This window comes from Thamnophis elegans, chromosome 2, assembly GCF_009769535.1.
Source record: "Thamnophis elegans isolate rThaEle1 chromosome 2, rThaEle1.pri, whole genome shotgun sequence".
Taxonomy (NCBI): domain Eukaryota; kingdom Metazoa; phylum Chordata; class Lepidosauria; order Squamata; family Colubridae; genus Thamnophis; species Thamnophis elegans.
The window spans coordinates 18,801,934-18,818,215 of NC_045542.1; the positions used below are offsets into that span (position 1 = coordinate 18,801,934).

Below are 16,282 nucleotides of genomic sequence, written 5' to 3' on the forward strand. Positions count from 1 at the left end.
CTGGTTGTTAAACGAATCTGACTTTCCCATTGACTGTCAGGTTTCAAAAGGGAATCACATGACCCTGGGAGACAGCAAAAGTCATAAATGTGAACCAGTTGCAAAGCATCTGAATTTTGATTACATGATCATGAGGATGCTGCAAAGGTGGTAATTATGAAAAACGGTCATAGGTCACATTTTTCAGTGCCATTGTAACTTTAAATAATCACTAAACAAACTGTTGTAAATCGAGGACTACTTGTATAAGACAATATTTTTATTTTGGCCAGAATGTTGTTGGATGCCTTTGAAGCATAGTGATTGGACTTACATGTGATTTATGGAGTATAAGTTATCAAGTTTTGTAGAAATGATTTCCCTTTGAATAATTTAATATGAAATAACCTTCTGTCAGCTTCTGCTCCATTCTTGAGAACCACAAATCATAATTTACCATGCTTGATATGCCAATGCCAATACAATTGCCTATTTATCCATTTTAACACCTTTTTTCTCATGAGAAACACCTTTCCTTGATCCCAATGTCTGCTTAATGGATATTTTGCATATATTTCTATTGTTTTGTTATGGTTTTCATTATTAAGATATGTATTGCTTTGATCTCCACTTCAGTTTCTTTGTGTTTAACATCCAATTGTGCTCAGACTTAAATAGCTGAATATGTACAGCCTTTTACCTCTATGTCAAACAGATCATAGGCTGTGCAGCATTTTGGATGGTTGTTATCTTCTTGCCTTCAAAGCATGTTTTGGCAATCAAACCCAGAACCCTAAACTGTTCTGTTAAATTAGTAAAACATCTGACCAGCATCCCACCATTGAAATCCCAGATAAAACCGTATCTGGTAGTGGAAAACACCTCACTTGCACCATCCCTTGAATGCCCAGCCATAAGTCAACAGTAATGAATGATCAGTTCAGAGCATTTAAGAAAAGAAACTAAATTATTTGCACTGGATCTCTATCAATTATTACTTAACAGTTAATTCTCTACCTCAATTTCTGAGGCCGAAACAAGTTGCATAAAAATCTGTATGCTCCTTCTCTGTTAGTTTGAAACAGAATGCTGGATTGTGTGGCACTTTCATTTGTCCAAAGAAGTAATTTTTTAAAGTTACTTAAAAAGAGCTTCTTTGCTGGATCAAGTGGGAAATCTATTCAGGGTTTTCTTTGCAGCATGGTCAGTAAGATGCCTCTGGAAAGCTAGCAGCATAGGCATGGAGACAAGTTTTCTATTCCCCACTTTCTCCAAGTGAGCTCAAAACACACACAGCTAGGCTAAACTGAGGTTTTGTTTAAAGCTGTTGGTTACCCAGGTACTTAGTACAGTAAGTTATCTAAATACAGTCAATTCGGTTGAGGGAATCACGGTTAAATTAATTTGTATATTTATTCTATAGCCATCCATCTCATACCTGTGACTTTAGGCAATTTATATTAATCCGTTTTTAATTCTTCCTTGGAAGTTTATGCCCATTGTGGTAGAACCACTTTGGATTCTACTTTTCTCCCCAGAACGAGGAGGAGATTCCCTAGAGTAATTTTTCACCATCTACAGTTTCCATCATCTTATAGGCGGCTGCCTTTACTTAATGTAGCTGCATATACAGTACACACAAATTTTATCCGCTCGGAGGCAAAACAAGAATGGCCATGTAGGACTTCATCCTTCCTTCCCATTTAAAAAGATCACTGCGGTACGGGATCGGGCCCTTTCCAAAGGCAGCCCAAACCTCTGCGAGCGCCTTCCAGGCAAGGATTTCGTTTCCGAGCATCTTGAGAGCTAGCGGGCAAAGGCAAGGCAAGGCAAGGCAGGCCGCAAACAACAGGCGACAGGATTACTGCCGCTCCTATTCCTGCACCGGGACTTTGAAGCAACCCAAAGGGACCAGGCCAGATTTTACTGCGAGCCCTGCGCGCAAAGCGCAGCTCCTGCGCCCTAAAGCGCAGAGCGAAGGAGGTCGGGAACGGAATTCCCAGGGCTGTTCCCTCACTCCCCAACCTCCACCCTCAACCGGACCCCAGTGCGCATGCCAGGGAGGAAGCTCCCTTGCTCTACCCCCTCCTCTTCCTGGCACTGAGTCCAGGGGGGAGGGAGGGAGTGAGGTAGGCGCTGGGGGGTGGGGGTGGAGAGCACCAGCGATCCTCTGCACCCTGACCCCCCCGCCCAACCCACGCACCCACCCGGCACCCACCGCAGGTGGGGGGGTGGCCACCCGTATCCCCCCCCCTCCTGGAGAGACGCGATTACAAGTTGGAGCTTGCAGCTGCTTCTGGGGAGGGGGCACCATGAACCAAGGTAAGTGCCAAAGGGGCCCCCGGGCACACTCTGAAGTCGGACTCGGGGCTGCAATTGGCATAGGCGAGGGGAGCCGTGAATGCCAGGAGCCGAGCCGATCTCCCGCTGCAGCTTTTCTCTTGACAGTTCAAACTTCTGCCGGAGTTGCCCAGCCTTTCCATTAAAGAGGAGCTGCTGGGGAAGGGCGATTTGGCCGCCACCTCTTAAACGACTCTTCCTGTACCAAAAGGGAAATAATAATGCCTTTGGGGAGAGGGGTGGGGTGGGGGGCTTCCCTTTTAAGCCCCGATTACACAAAGCTAAGGAGAAAGGCTGCCGGGGTGCTTAGTTGCCTTATGTTCTCTCTCATGTTCCTTTTGCAAACCCCACTCCTAGACCTTCGGTTACTGCTATGGTGGGAAAAGTTCAGCCATCCTTCAAGGACTAAAGGGGGGGGGGGTCTATGACCCAAGGAAGAAGGGGCAGTCCCCAAAGATTACTGGGTACTGTTTCCAGCTTTCCTGGCTCTCCTAACTGCAGGTGGCAAAAGAAAAAGGGTAGACAGAAGAGGTGCATGTCACCAATATATTTCCCCACAAATTTCTCTTAAGAGGGTTTCTCCTGGAATCTGGTTTCTGTATTTCCCACTGATATCTTTTCAGACCTTTGTGCGGAAAAGTAAAAGGAGGACTCACCACCTCCAGTGTGATTGAAAGGTTAAAAAGTCACCAGAAAAGTGACTAGGGACCATTTCCTGACTGTCATTCAATATCGGGTCAAAATAAAAGAAGATTAATAGACTTTCTCTAGTGCAGGGAATTTACTTGCAGGAATCTAGGCAGGAATAATCCTTTAGGAAAGTCGGAGGCAAAATGTGCAGAAAATCTTCCATCTAGTAGTGTTTTGTAAAGAGGATGGTGGGAATAATGGTCCAGCATACCCCGAGGGCACCAGGTTGGGAAAGGCAAGAGTTAGAACCTAACTCTCTTAGAATCCTTTTCTTCAGATGACAGAATTGCTCTGGCTGTTCCCATCCAAACATCAGTTGCTAACTTTAGAGGAGAAAAAAATGGAAACTAGATAGCACCTTTGATCTTCTTCAGTAGGAATTTGCTTATCAAGTAGGGTAACTCCTTGGTCATTGTTAAAAAGTTTGAAAGCTACACTTCGCTTCCTATGCAAAATCCCCGTGTGTTCTCATTATTTTGGATAAGGGCAAGGGATTCTAGTGCAGGGAATTTACTTGCAGGAATCTAGGCAGGAATAATTAATGACACAATATAAATTTTCAGCCAGGCTTCTGATTTTTATTTGTATTTGCTTATTTTGATGCATTTGACAGTGTGCTACGTTCCAGATATTTTTGGACAACAGTTCCCAGAATTACGTGCAATTATTATGTAGCTAGGGATCAGGGAGGCTGATAGTTAGTTGAGAACAACTGGAAGGCACCGGGTATTGTATTCCCCTCCCCACCCCACCCCCAAAAGAACTAGGTTTGATTCTACAATATTACCAATTGTTCAAAATGTGCAGGATGGGTTTGTCGAAAATAACTAGATTAGGTAAACACACCTTGCAGAATATAAACAATGCTAGCCTTGTTTAAAGTTAATCAGAGTGCAGTTATACAATCAAGAAAGTAGTCTAATCTTTTTGCTGCATACATTTGATTACAGGTAGTCCTTGACTTATTGAGCTCCAGGTTTATGTTGCTAAGACGGGTTAAATGAGTTTTGCCCCATTTTATGACCTTTCTTGCCACGCTTGTTAAGTGAATCACTGCAGTTGTTAAGTTAGTAACGCACTTGTTAAGTGAATCCGGCTTCCCTATTGGCTTTGCCTGTCGGAAGGTCGCCAAAGGTAAATCACATGACCCCAGGAGATTGCAACCGTCATAAATATGAGTCAGTTGCCAAGTGTCTGAATTTTGATCACGTGACCACGGGGATCCTGCAATGGTTGTAAGAGTGAAAAATGGTCCGTCGCTTCCCTCAATGCCGTTGTAATTTTGAATGGTCATTAAATGAACTGTTATAAGTTGAGGAGTACCAGTATCCTGATGGAGGTTGTCTATTCTGCATTACAAGATCCTGACCATGTTGCCAACTTCGGTTAAACTGTGGCAATCAGGTTCTTGAATATAGTTTTTTGACTTTTTATCCTCTGCCTGGCGGTCAGTATAGTTTTCTGTACCACTTTAAAAGTCCCCTCCAAAGAATCAAATAACTTGAATATATCCAAAAAACATGCTGTTGCAAGTCTTAATATTTTAAAATATATACTTGGTATAAAATACATACTAAAACCTATATACAGTTGATTTCTTTGCAACAGAACCAGAACTACCTAAGCCTTAGTCAATCAGAATACAAGGCCTGGGCACCTTAACTTGGATGTAGAACTGTCCTTACTTCATTGTTGCATTGACAGCCACTTTAGATGTAGGTGTTAAGTTTCACTCAGGGCAGCAACTAGTATGACAGCGCCCGGTCTCAAGAATAATGCTGTCTTTAAGGATGATAAGATGAACATCCTTCTGATTTCCCCCTGTTGTTTATAGTACTTGTTTTAATGTAAGAAAATATAGATGTATAATATAGGTGTAAGATGACCACTAAATATGGTTTCAAAAGAAAGGATTTTCCCCTATTGCTTCAGCATTGCTTTCAGATGTTTCCTCGAAATAGAAAGACCTAGGCACAAACACAAAAATTGTCTACATTCACCTGCTCTGAAATAGGAAATCTGCTTTTACACGGTTTTAACCCAGTCTACCTTTAGCAATGTCAGTGAGTAAATGGGAGGAGCCAATCAATGTGTCAGCAGATTTATTAACCATTCCTAGTATTTTTTTTCCTCTGGATTTCTGAATTCTTAGATATGTTTTAATCAATTTATGTGTGGTGGAAGGAACTGCCAGCTTTTTAATGGCTGATCCTGTCTTAGGCTTTTTACACTCACCTGATATGTAGAATTAGTAGAGATTCTCTTCTTTTTCTCTCTTCTGTTTTCTCCATGCCAGGCTGCTTTGAAAGGCTCTAAGAGTAGAGCAATTCAAGCTGTGATCTGGGTCATAGCATTGTTGATGTTAGTTGCAAAGTCGTGTCTGACCCATCGTGACCCCATGGACAATGTTTCTCCAGGCCTTCCTGTCCTCTATTATCCTCTGGAATCCATTTTTTGGTGCTGTCCATGGGGTTTTCATGGCAAAGATACTGGAGTGGGTTACTATTTCCATCTCCTGTGGATCACGTTTTGTCAGAGCTCTCTGCTATCACCTGTCCCTCTTGGGTGGCCCTGCGTGGCATAACTCATAGCTTCATTGAGCTACGCAAGACCCTTCGCCATGATAAGGCTGTAATCCATGAAGGGGGTTTCATAGCATATTATGAGTATATTAACTGTATACATGTGATTCATTTGGTCTTGGTTTAATTGTGGTTGATGTAGTAATCGTGGTTAAAAAATATTGGCTTCACACAATACATGAAATTAATCTGTTTTTTTTCTCCATTAGTAATTAATTCTAATTGGGCTATCTTTTTCAGTCACTTTTTATGACTGCAGTGAAGAGAAATATAATATGTAGTCTCCCTATTGTTTAATCCTTGGCTAGCCTGATGAGTGTAGATTTTTCAGCTAATGTGAAAGCCAGTTTAGACTAAGATAGCAAGCAGGGAGACTGTGAATTCAAGTCCTGCCTTAGCCATAAAAACCAGCAGGGTGACTTTGGGCCGGTCACTTTCTCTCATCCCAACACTGTTGTTGTTGTGGGGAAAATAGGAGGAAGCTGTGTTGGGTGTGTTCACTGCCTTGAGTTATTTGTAAAACTAATAAAGGAGGGAGAGAAGTAAAATAAATAATGTTCAGAATTCTAAATAAGCATTTATTCTAATCATTTTAGGTCCTGGGTCTCCAATCTTAGCAACTTTAAGACTTGTGGACTTCAACTCCCAGAATTCTGGGAGTTCAAGTCCACAAGCTTAAACTTGTCAAAGTTAGAGACCCCTGTTTTAGGTGACAAAGTTTTGCCTTCGGACAATCAGCCAAAGAGCTTTCTAAAAATAAATGCTTAGTTGTCTGTACATAGACTAACACGTTTGTGTATATGGAGATGGGCCACTAGCCCGCAGGCATTTTATGGGCTAGTAACAAATGAATGTATTTGATACATTACTCATGCTCTCTGAATTTTTCATTCCTAAACTTCAGCCAGCATCGACATGTTTCTGTAGAAGCTTCTTTTCTTTGTGGCATGGGAGAAACCAATATCTTAGTCTACATCTTTCTATCTACCCAAAAATGCCACTCTTATGAATAAGAAAAATTAGCATATGATTTAGATGTGCAGCCAAAGCAATTGGCCATTGGTTCGCTTTTATGCCACTCATTAGAAGTTGTGCACTTAGGGAGGAGTATTCCAGATTAGTAGAGATGATTTTTGGATTTTGCATGCAACATGGAATGGGCTGGACTGAAACCCTTTCCTCTGATTGGTTAAATCTTTATTTGCCAGGAAGAATATAGAAAATTGTTTTACGTTAAATCAGGCTGTTGGTCCGACTAATCCAGTACAGTACTGTATTATCAACATGGACTAGTTGTATTTGGCCAATGTTTTAGGCAAGATATTTTTGTCAGAATATGCCAGAGGTTGAACCTGGATTCTGCTGCATGTTTACTTAAGAAAATCTGCAATGATATAGTCAAGTCCAAGAACAGAAGATAACCTGGTGATTCAGAGGTGGGTTGCTCCCGGTTCAGTCCAGTTCAGCTGAACCGGTAATGGGATTCAGGCCTGGGTTGCAGAACCAGCAGCGACCCAGGCCTGCCACACCTCCAAACCGGTTCCCATGCCACTGCTGGGCCGCTGCCATTTTGGTATTTAGTGACTGCACTGTGCACGAAGAACAATTTACATTGAACAGCGCCAGCGGGACAATGCCGGCTGGCGATGCCTAGGAGTAGGGCCTTCTCTGTTGCCGCTCCGGCCCTGTGGAATGAGCTGCCCCCTGAGATCCGGGCCCTACCCACTCTCATGGCCTTTCACAAAGCCATTAAAACCTGGCTTTTCCGGCAGGCTTGGGGCTGTTGACCCTTTGATTGAGGTCCAGCCCCCTCCTGATTGGGTGTTTGTTGTGTTTCCCTTTTTAACCTTGTTGTATCCAATTGTTTTTAATAATTCTTTTTAATTTTTTTCATTTCTGTAAACCGCCCGGAGTCCTCCGGGATTGGGCGGCATAGAAGTTTAATAAATGAAATGAAATGCCCGCAGGTTGCGAACCGATAGTAAAACCGGCAGCAACCCACCCTGTGGTGGTTCCCCCACTATAATGTCCAGAATCCATGATTCTGGCCATGTTAACTGGTTGTGTGGCATACAGGAATTGTTACTCAAAATATCTGTGTATTCCAAGTTGACTATCTCTAAACTGTTGTCTCTTAAGGATTTAATTATGTGCAGATTATTTTCAGAAAGCGTGATTCGATGGTGTACAATATATTTCATATGTATCAATATATACAGGTCAGTTTCACAAAGGTTACCACTGCCTTGTATTTTAAGCTCTGTCCTGCTGTTACATTCAAGTTGGCAAATGTTCTATTCCCCCCCCCGACCCCCTTTAAACTGGGATTTTACTCCTCCGTAATAACTGGGAATCTAATGGTAGGCCTTGTTTTCCTTGGGCGTCTATCTATCACTTCCTTGTACAACATCAAATAATAAAGTGTGATTCATTTTAAAGTAACAGGAACGTTTACTAACCCAGACTGGAATAGTAGTAACACATTAGAATGGTGTCCTACCATTAGTTTGCCCCCCAAAAATATTTGACCCAGATATTTTCTATCAAAAAAAAAAAAATTGTAGAGAACCTTATCTCCCTCTTTCTCCTTGCTTGAGGAGCCTCAATGCCAAGTTCTCCTTCCTTTCCAGGGGTAGGCTAGTGTGGCTCCTGAGTGGCGTGAGCTTGCTGGACAGGTCACCATCTGGATTCTCAGAAGAGAGGCCACTGGACTGGCTATGAGTGCCTCAAGGGAACACACCCAGCCTTAACATCGCCTGCCGCGAGGTTTGCAGCCATGAGCAGGTAGGAGCCATCTGCATAGCAGAGCTGGATTAAAGGATCAGCCAGCTGTTTGCTGTTTCATGGCGCTCTCCCGATTTTGTTTAGTAGGGCAGAGCTGCCCTCTCGATTGGGAGGGGAGAGGGTGAGGGGACTTGGATAATGCAAATCTGTTTGTCTGACTTCCTTCAAATCTTCCGCTGGTTTGAGCCTGGTCTTCCTAGTGTCCTAGTTCAGGCCGTGCCACCCTTCTCTCTTCCTCTTTTATTCTCTCCAGCTACCTTTTTGCTCTCTTTCTTTTGAATGAGCCCCCAAACTTTCTGCCTCTCCCCAGAATCTTAGACTAGAACAGTGTTTCTCAACCTTGGCAACTTGAAGACGTCTGGACTTCAACTCCCAGAATTCCCCAGCCAGCAAATGCAAATGCTGGCTGGGGAATTCTGGGAGTTGAAGTCCAGACGTCTTCAAGTTGCCAAAGTTGAGAAACACTGGACTAGAATCTTAGGAGTTAGTTCTTCCATGACTTTGGACTGTATAAATTATACAGGGAATTATATTGGGAGTTGTTATTATCCTATTTTTTAAAAAAATCAATTGAACAAGAAAACTGGGCTCCCTCCTACCTGGAATTTGAGGTAGTGGAGTCCCCCAAGTGTGATTCTGTTGGTTTGTGTAGCTTGGCCCAAAGCCATTCTGTTGCTGGCTCAGCTAATAATAACTCTTACCCATGACACAAAGCCTCTCGCAGTCCTAGAGCTAATCTCACCTTTCGCTGATAGGAAAGGCTCAGTGGCAGGCTGCTTATTCTGCCAGAGGGTTTACCTGTGGAGTTAGGAGACTTTAGAGGTGGGGACCCAGTTTCAGATGCCAGGTTTTTGAGCAAGGTTAAGGGTGAAATCTCATGTTTTGTTTATAATGGTAGCAGATGCCTTAAGACTCCGCAGCTCCTCGATGCTGTCGGGCCTGTACAAGTAGGCCTCATCCTTCTCAGCTTAGAATACAGCCCCAGCTCTTGGAACTAAGGTTACCCATCTCTTACATTTCTATCCCCACGAATACTATGGTAGCTAGGATCCTCTCCTCCTGCTGCTCTCGCTGCTCTTTAATCACTATGGTGCCTTCCGTCCTAATCACCACGGGTTCTTCCAGGTGCCCAAGCGCTGAGGGAGCACAATGAATGGTGGCGATGATTGCTCTGGTGTGGATCAAGGTGGGCGCCCAGCAGTCACACCTGTGCCTGTGGGCTGGCAGCGCAGGGTGGAAGAGGGCAGAGTGTGCTATATCAGGTACAGCCCCCACCCCGACCATGTATTTCTTTCTCCTCTGCTCTCCAATGCTGCTTTTGTGCTAATCTGTCCTGTCCCTCTTTTCTTTCTCCTAGTCCTAGCGGGACGAGCTTGGCTTCCTTGGAGCAGACTCGTGCGTATCTGCTGGCGGACGGCACTTGCAAGTGTGGGCTGGAGTGTCCCCTCAACGTGCACAAGGTAGAGAGGACTGAAGAGAGGAGCTGATTAGTATCTGATGTTGAGAGTTTCTGGGGTAGAATTTTTTTTTATTTGCCCAAGTGGAAACATCCCCACAAGGATAAGAGACTAATAACACGTAACAAGAAATGCAGGAAACTCTTTAACAGCAAATCAGTGGGTCCTTCTAGGTTGTCTAGCTGGCTGGTTAGAGCTTTCTAGTTTCAGCCAGGTGTCTTTCTCAGTCTTCGTGCAGGTGGCAGGAGTGGAGCTTGGGAACATTTCCATGCAAAGCATGTGCTTTATCACTGGGATATATTTCTTGCTAGTCAGGTGATAGATCAACTAAGAGCATGATTTACCGCGTTAGCCTTCCAGCTCCTGTAATCTTGCCTGTTGGCTAGGCTAGTTGGGAGTATATAGGAAACTGAATTATGGCACATCTGGAGGACACCAGTTTGAGGAAGGCTGTGCTAAACTGCTTTGGAAGGTCTTTTTATTGTCAGTAGGCTAGAGATAGACTACCTCATTATATACTTGATTGGCAATTAAGGTCTGTGGGAGAGACTCTTTTAAACACACACTCACACACACCCCACTCTCAGTCTTTTTTAACTGGCCAAAGACGACAGCCTTCCAGGAATAGAGTTTTGAAACAACTACATTTAAACCTCTCTTCTGTTTAAGAGCAATCAAAATACACTCTTCCTTTTGTCTTTTAACTGTCAAAAAAGTAAGAGTTGGAGCCTAGAAAATGCTCAGTCGGGTTCCATTTCATTCAGATTAAATGCAGGTTTAAATTATCACAGCGTGTATTATCAGAGGCTGGAGGTTGTGCCCTTCCTCTTAAATCCCCCTGAAATCAGTGGAAGGTCCTTCTGAGGAACTCATGAGGTTTCTGATATTCAGTTACAGTCCTGATTCCTACTAGAACCTAAGCCGTAGCATCTTTTGTCAGATGAAGGAAGGGCGGATATTCAGTCATTCAACCTTTTCCCGTTACGGTTAGGTTTTCAACTTCGACCCTGCAGCAATGGTGATTGGGAGTGAAGGCAGCAAGGGAGACCAAGACATGACCAAGCTCTGCAATCACCGGCGGAAAATTGTGGCAATGGCAACACTTTATCGCAGCATGGAGAGCCATGGACCGCTGGGCCTGTCACATCTGGGGCCAGGTAACTCTGTTGTTTGATGAATGGCCTGGTTCATTTTCTTCTTTTCTTTATCTGTTCTTTGTCCCAGTGCTTCTCATTTGGCCTCTTGCTTGGCATGAGCAAGAGTCTGAGTGAAAATTCTGGATTAACCTTTTAAATAGAAGCCGTGCCAAGTTCCCCCCCCTCTCTCTCTCCCTCTCCCCCTCCCTCCCTCCCTCCCTCCCTCCCTCCCTCTCTCTCTCTCTCTCTAACTAATTAACTACAGGTGAAAAAAAATTAGAATATCATGCAAAAGTTCATTTATTTCAGTAATGCAACTTAAAAGGTGAAAGTAATATATGAGATAGACTCATTACATGCAAAGCAAGATAGTTCAAGCCGTAATTTGTCATACGTGTGATGATTATGGCTTACAGCTCATGAAAATCCCAAATCCACCATCTCAGAAAATTAAAATATTACACGCAATCAATAAAACAAGGATTGTACATAGAACAATATCGGACCTCTCAAAAGTATAAGCATGCATATGTACTCGGTACTTGGTTTGGGCCCCTTTTGCAGCAATTACTGCCTCAATGCGGCGTGGCATGGAAGCTATCAGCCTGTGGCACTGCTGAGGTGTTATGGAAGACCAGGATGCTTCAATAGTGTCCTTCAGCTCTTCTGCATTGTTGGTCTCATGTCTCTCATCTTTGTCTTGGCAGTGCCCCATAGATTCTCTATGAGGTTCAGGTCAGGTGAGTTTGCTGGCCAATCAAGCACAGTAATCCCATGGTCATTGAACCAGGTTTTGGTGCTTTTGGCAGTGTGGACAGGTGCCAAGTCCTGTTGGAAAATGAAGTCAGCATCCCCATAAAGCTCGTCTGCGGAAGGAAGCATGAAGTGCTCCAAAATCATCTGGTAGACGGCTGCCTTGACCTTGGACTTAATGAAGCACAGTGGACCAACAGCAGCAGATGACATGGCTCCCCAAATCAACACAGACTGTGGAAACTTCACACTGGACTTCAAGTATCTTGCAGTGTGTGCCTCTCCATTTTTCCTCCATACTCTGGGTCCTTGGTTTCTAAATGAGATGCAAAAGTTGCTCTCATCAGAAAAGAGGACTTTGGACCACTGAGCAACAGACCAGGTCTGTTTTTCTTTAGCCAGGTAAGGCCCTTCTGACGTTGTTTGTTGTTCAGGAGCAGCTTGACAAGAGAAATATGACATTTGAAGCCTATGTCCAGAATCCGTCTGTGTGTGGTGGCTCTTGATGCACTGACTCCAGCCTCAGTCCACTCCTTGTGAAAGTCCCCAACACTTTTGAATGGCCTTTTCCTGACAATCCTCTCCAGGCTGCGGTCATCCCTGCTGCTTGTGCACCTTTTTCTTCCACACTTTTTCCTTCCACGTAACTTTCTATTAATGTTTTTTGATACAGCACTTTGGGAACATCCAACTTCTTTTGCAATAACCTTTTGAGGCTTTCCCTCCTTATGGAGGGTGTCAATGATGGTTTTCTGCACAACTGTCAGGTCAGCTGCCTTTCCCATGTGATTCCTACTGAACCAGACTAAGAGACCATTTAAAGGCTCAGGAAGCCTTTGCAGGTATTAGGGCTTAATTAGCTGATTAGAGTGGGACACTTTGAGCCTAGAATATTGCACCTTTTCACAATATTCTAATTTTCTGAGATGGTGGATTTGGGGTTTTCATGAGCTGTAAGCCATAATCATCACATTTATGACAAATTACAGCTTGAACTATCTTGCTTTGCATGTAATGAGTCTATCTCATATATTAATTTCACCTTTTAAGTTGCATTACTGAAATAAATGAACTTTTGCCCGATATTCTAATTTTTTGAGTTTCACCTGTATATATTATATAATCTATCCATCATCTCTATCTATCATCTCTATCTATAAAATTTATTTGCTACCCATCAAGTCTGAATAAGAATTCTGGATTAACCTTCTAAATCGAAGCCATGTTGAGATGTACCAACTTCCTCCTTCCTTCCTTCCTTCCTTCCTTCCTTCCTTCCTTCCTTCCTTCCTTCCTTCCTTTTTTTTATAAAATTTATTTGCTGCCCATCTCATATCCAACAACTCTGGGCAGCTTACAATAATCCTATTGATTTAATATGGCAGTGTAGATAACTGCCCATCCTGCAATTATGGTTCTGGATGGCAAGTTTAGGATTAAAAGCAACAAACAACAAAAATAAGAACCATAAATAACAATGATAATACCATTGATACTTATAATTCCACAGTAATAGCATTATTGGCACAATTGTTAAAAAAAAGTATGTCTTAAAACGGGGAATAAATATGCATTTGAAGGTGTGAAATCTGATGAAGATTGGTTTTTCTAGCTTATTGCTAAGGTGGAGAAACTTAGATGTCCCACAGGCTTTTGGTGTAAATTGGGGCTTCCTATTTGTCCTTCCTTTGGGGGAATAATCACCTTTTCCTCTATTGACAGGGGCTGGAATGACTCTGCCACCACATCTGGCCATGCCAGGGCCCAGCACTTGCCTGCAGCAGACTCTTTCCAGCAAAGCTCCAACCAGCTTGCCCAAGGGGCTGGATCTCTCCTTGCAATGTCCCTCTGATCGTTATGGCAGTGCCTGCTCCGGTCCAAGCTCTTCCTTTCCCCGCCATCACAACGCTTTCTTTGGGGATGTCTTCCCAGGCCGACTGCCGCCCACTGTCAATGGCGGTGCCCGCCCAAGGTTCCCAGCTGAACTGAATGCTGCTGGGGGTTCTTTCCTGCCCAGCAAGACCTCAGCAGATGCATTGACCCGGCCCTATTCATCCAACAGTTTCCTCTTCCCCCTGCTAGATGAGATGGGGTCTGGTCAAGAGGGCAGCCCTTGGAGTGGCCGTTCCATCCCTCTTGGGTCGCAGGCGAGTGCTGCCGGCTCGCCTGCCCCGACCAGCCTCTCCTCCGTTTCTTCGTCAGCAGGCAGCGCTGAGCCTTCTCCACAGCGGTCACGGCACTCCTCCGCCTCCTCCGAGCAGGGCCCCTCTGGACACCGCCTGGCTTCCAGGCCCTCCAGCTTGGACGCAACACCCCCGACCAACGCCTTAACCAACCAAAGCAGCAATAACCTGCCCTCAGTGCCCTTAGGAGCTGCCCCAGAAGGCAAAGGACCGCCTGGCCTACTGCTCCTTCCTCCGCAGGGCCCAGGCTCTTTTCCAGCCAGTAGTTTGTTGAGCGCAGCCGCCAAGGCCCAGCTGGCCAGCAGGGGGCGTCCCGACGAGCTGGCTGCCAGCACTTTACCTAACCGCTTGCTGCTGTCAGTGGTGGGCGGGCGGACACCTCGGCGGCAACGTCGCTCCCCTACTGTCCTGCGCCTGCTCAAGGATTCTCATGCAGGGCAGGCGGGGGTCACCCATCCTGAGGAGACCCCAACCCGTCACCCCTGGCCTCGGGACCAGCCCCCCGGAGGAGGAGAGGCCAAGAATGGACCCCCAAGCTCAGCCACCCCGGTACAGCCGCTGGCCTCTCTGCTCAGTCTGCTGGCTCCTCCCGGGAGTTCACCTACACCAGGCCTGCCCCCGCCTCTCCAGGCCCCTGCTGGCGACAGTCCCAATTCTTTGCCCCCCTTCCAGGACTTCAACAGCCAACTCCTCAGCCTCTTTGGTCAGCTGGCTTCTGCGTCTTCCGAACAGATCTCAGGGAGTTCCCCACAGCCAAAACCTCCCACCTCCCCACTTGCATCCCATGGCCTGCCAGGTAGGTTTGTATGTGGAAGTGGAGGTGGCCGTCACCGTGTTTTTGCCCTTCCCGCGATTGGGAGCTGTAGCTGAGTGACAGCTGTCTGAAGGTCCTGGAGAGTTTGCTTCTCCTTCTCTTTAAAGGAAATAAAAAGGGCAGGGAATTGCCGGCCGCATAGCAGTCACGCCTCCTGATTGCCTTGCCTCTTTCTTGGCCAGGAAAGCAGATCTTATCTCTGCTGAACTAAACAGCCCTGCCCGAGCTGGTTTGCCATGTGATCCTTTCTGATCATGCAAAGTTCAGGCTATGCAATCCCTGAATTTATAACCAAGGCTTGTCACCAGTTACAGATTCTGGTTCGAATGACATTTACAACAGGTTAATGTTTGGGCAAAAGAAATATGTATGAAATGGAGGAGGTGGGCATTGAATAATCAGAGGTGCCCATTAATCGGGCACATAGGCCTTTGTGTTGTTTAATGTTACACATTTGAATGTACGCCTTTGTGTTGTTTAATGTTACACATTTGAATGTGGGCCTTTGTTTTGTTTAATGTTACACATTTGAACGTAGTCCTTTGTGTTGTTTAATGTTACCCAGACAGAAATAGCTATGGGAGACGGTCTGTGGTATACCCTGTTCTGTGAAAGTTTACTCAAACCAACCTTTGTTGTGGTACATGTGGCTTACACCTTGGCAAAGGGCACAGTGAACAACTAGCCATGGTTTAATCCTTGTGCTTTGCAGTTAGATAAATTGCTGCTTCTTACTGCCAGATTACCAGTAGATGTGCCGGTTAAATTGTTTATCTTCCCGTCTTGAAACTTACAGATTGAGGAATGGAAGAGGAGCAGTTGCGAGGAGTGGTTAGCCCCGCCATTAACATAATGCCTAACGCAGTGTTTCTCAACGTTGGCCCACCTGAAGATGCGTGGACTTCAACTCCCAGCTCTGCTGGCTGGGGGATTCTGGGAGTTGAAGTCCACGCATCTTCAGGTGACCAAGGTTGAGAAACACTGGCCTAACTACTATTTTCCCCTCTACAGGAACAGGTGCAGAAGGTGCACTCCCCACCCCACCCACCCCTGAACAGTGACATTCATAGTAGGGACAACTAAAAAAAGGAAATAAAGTTCAGAAAAAGTAGCTCTCCAATACTGCCCTAGTAACACTTATAATTATATCACAATGTAAAGGAAACCTAGATTGGATTCGTGTGTTATATTAAAGCATTGTTTTAATTAAGGCTTGCCGAATAAGCTACAGTCAAGTGGGCTTATCCTATGTTAACCCCAAAACTACTGTATTTTTCAGAGTATAAGTTGGACCTTTTTCCCTCAAAAAAGAGGCTGAAAATCTGGGTGCGTCTTATACACTGAATACAGCATTTTTGGCCTCACGAAACCCACCCCCTTCACCAAAATGGCCTTTAGCAGGCTTCCAGAGTGTTCCTGGGGGCTGGGGAGGGCAGAAATGAGTGGGAAATGGACCGGTTTTTTTGCTTGTTTTTGGGCCCTCAGCCCCCAGGAGCACTTTACAAGACTCCTAAAGGCTATGCGTGTCCTTTTTTTGATTGAAAAACGGGCTGTTTTGGGGAGG

General features: G+C 44.9%; 1 protein-coding gene across 2 annotated transcripts in view; it reads left to right on the forward strand.

Moving 5' to 3' along the window:
* The first annotated feature begins 1,549 nt into the window (after window positions 1–1,549).
* The window catches only part of MBD6 (methyl-CpG binding domain protein 6), a 30,421-nt gene continuing 15,688 nt past the window's right edge, over window positions 1,550–16,282 (forward strand). The window contains exons 1-6 of one of the 2 annotated variants that reach the window (XM_032210165.1): window positions 1,550–2,301; window positions 8,222–8,375; window positions 9,501–9,637; window positions 9,733–9,835; window positions 10,824–10,989; window positions 13,444–14,700. In XM_032210165.1, the coding sequence (XP_032066056.1) occupies window positions 9,525–9,637; window positions 9,733–9,835; window positions 10,824–10,989; window positions 13,444–14,700 (1,639 nt within the window). In that variant the 5' untranslated portion in view covers window positions 1,550–2,301; window positions 8,222–8,375; window positions 9,501–9,524. The remainder of the gene's footprint in view (window positions 2,302–8,221; window positions 8,376–9,500; window positions 9,638–9,732; window positions 9,836–10,823; window positions 10,990–13,443; window positions 14,701–16,282) is intronic. The other variant, XM_032210164.1, reaches the window with a different exon arrangement.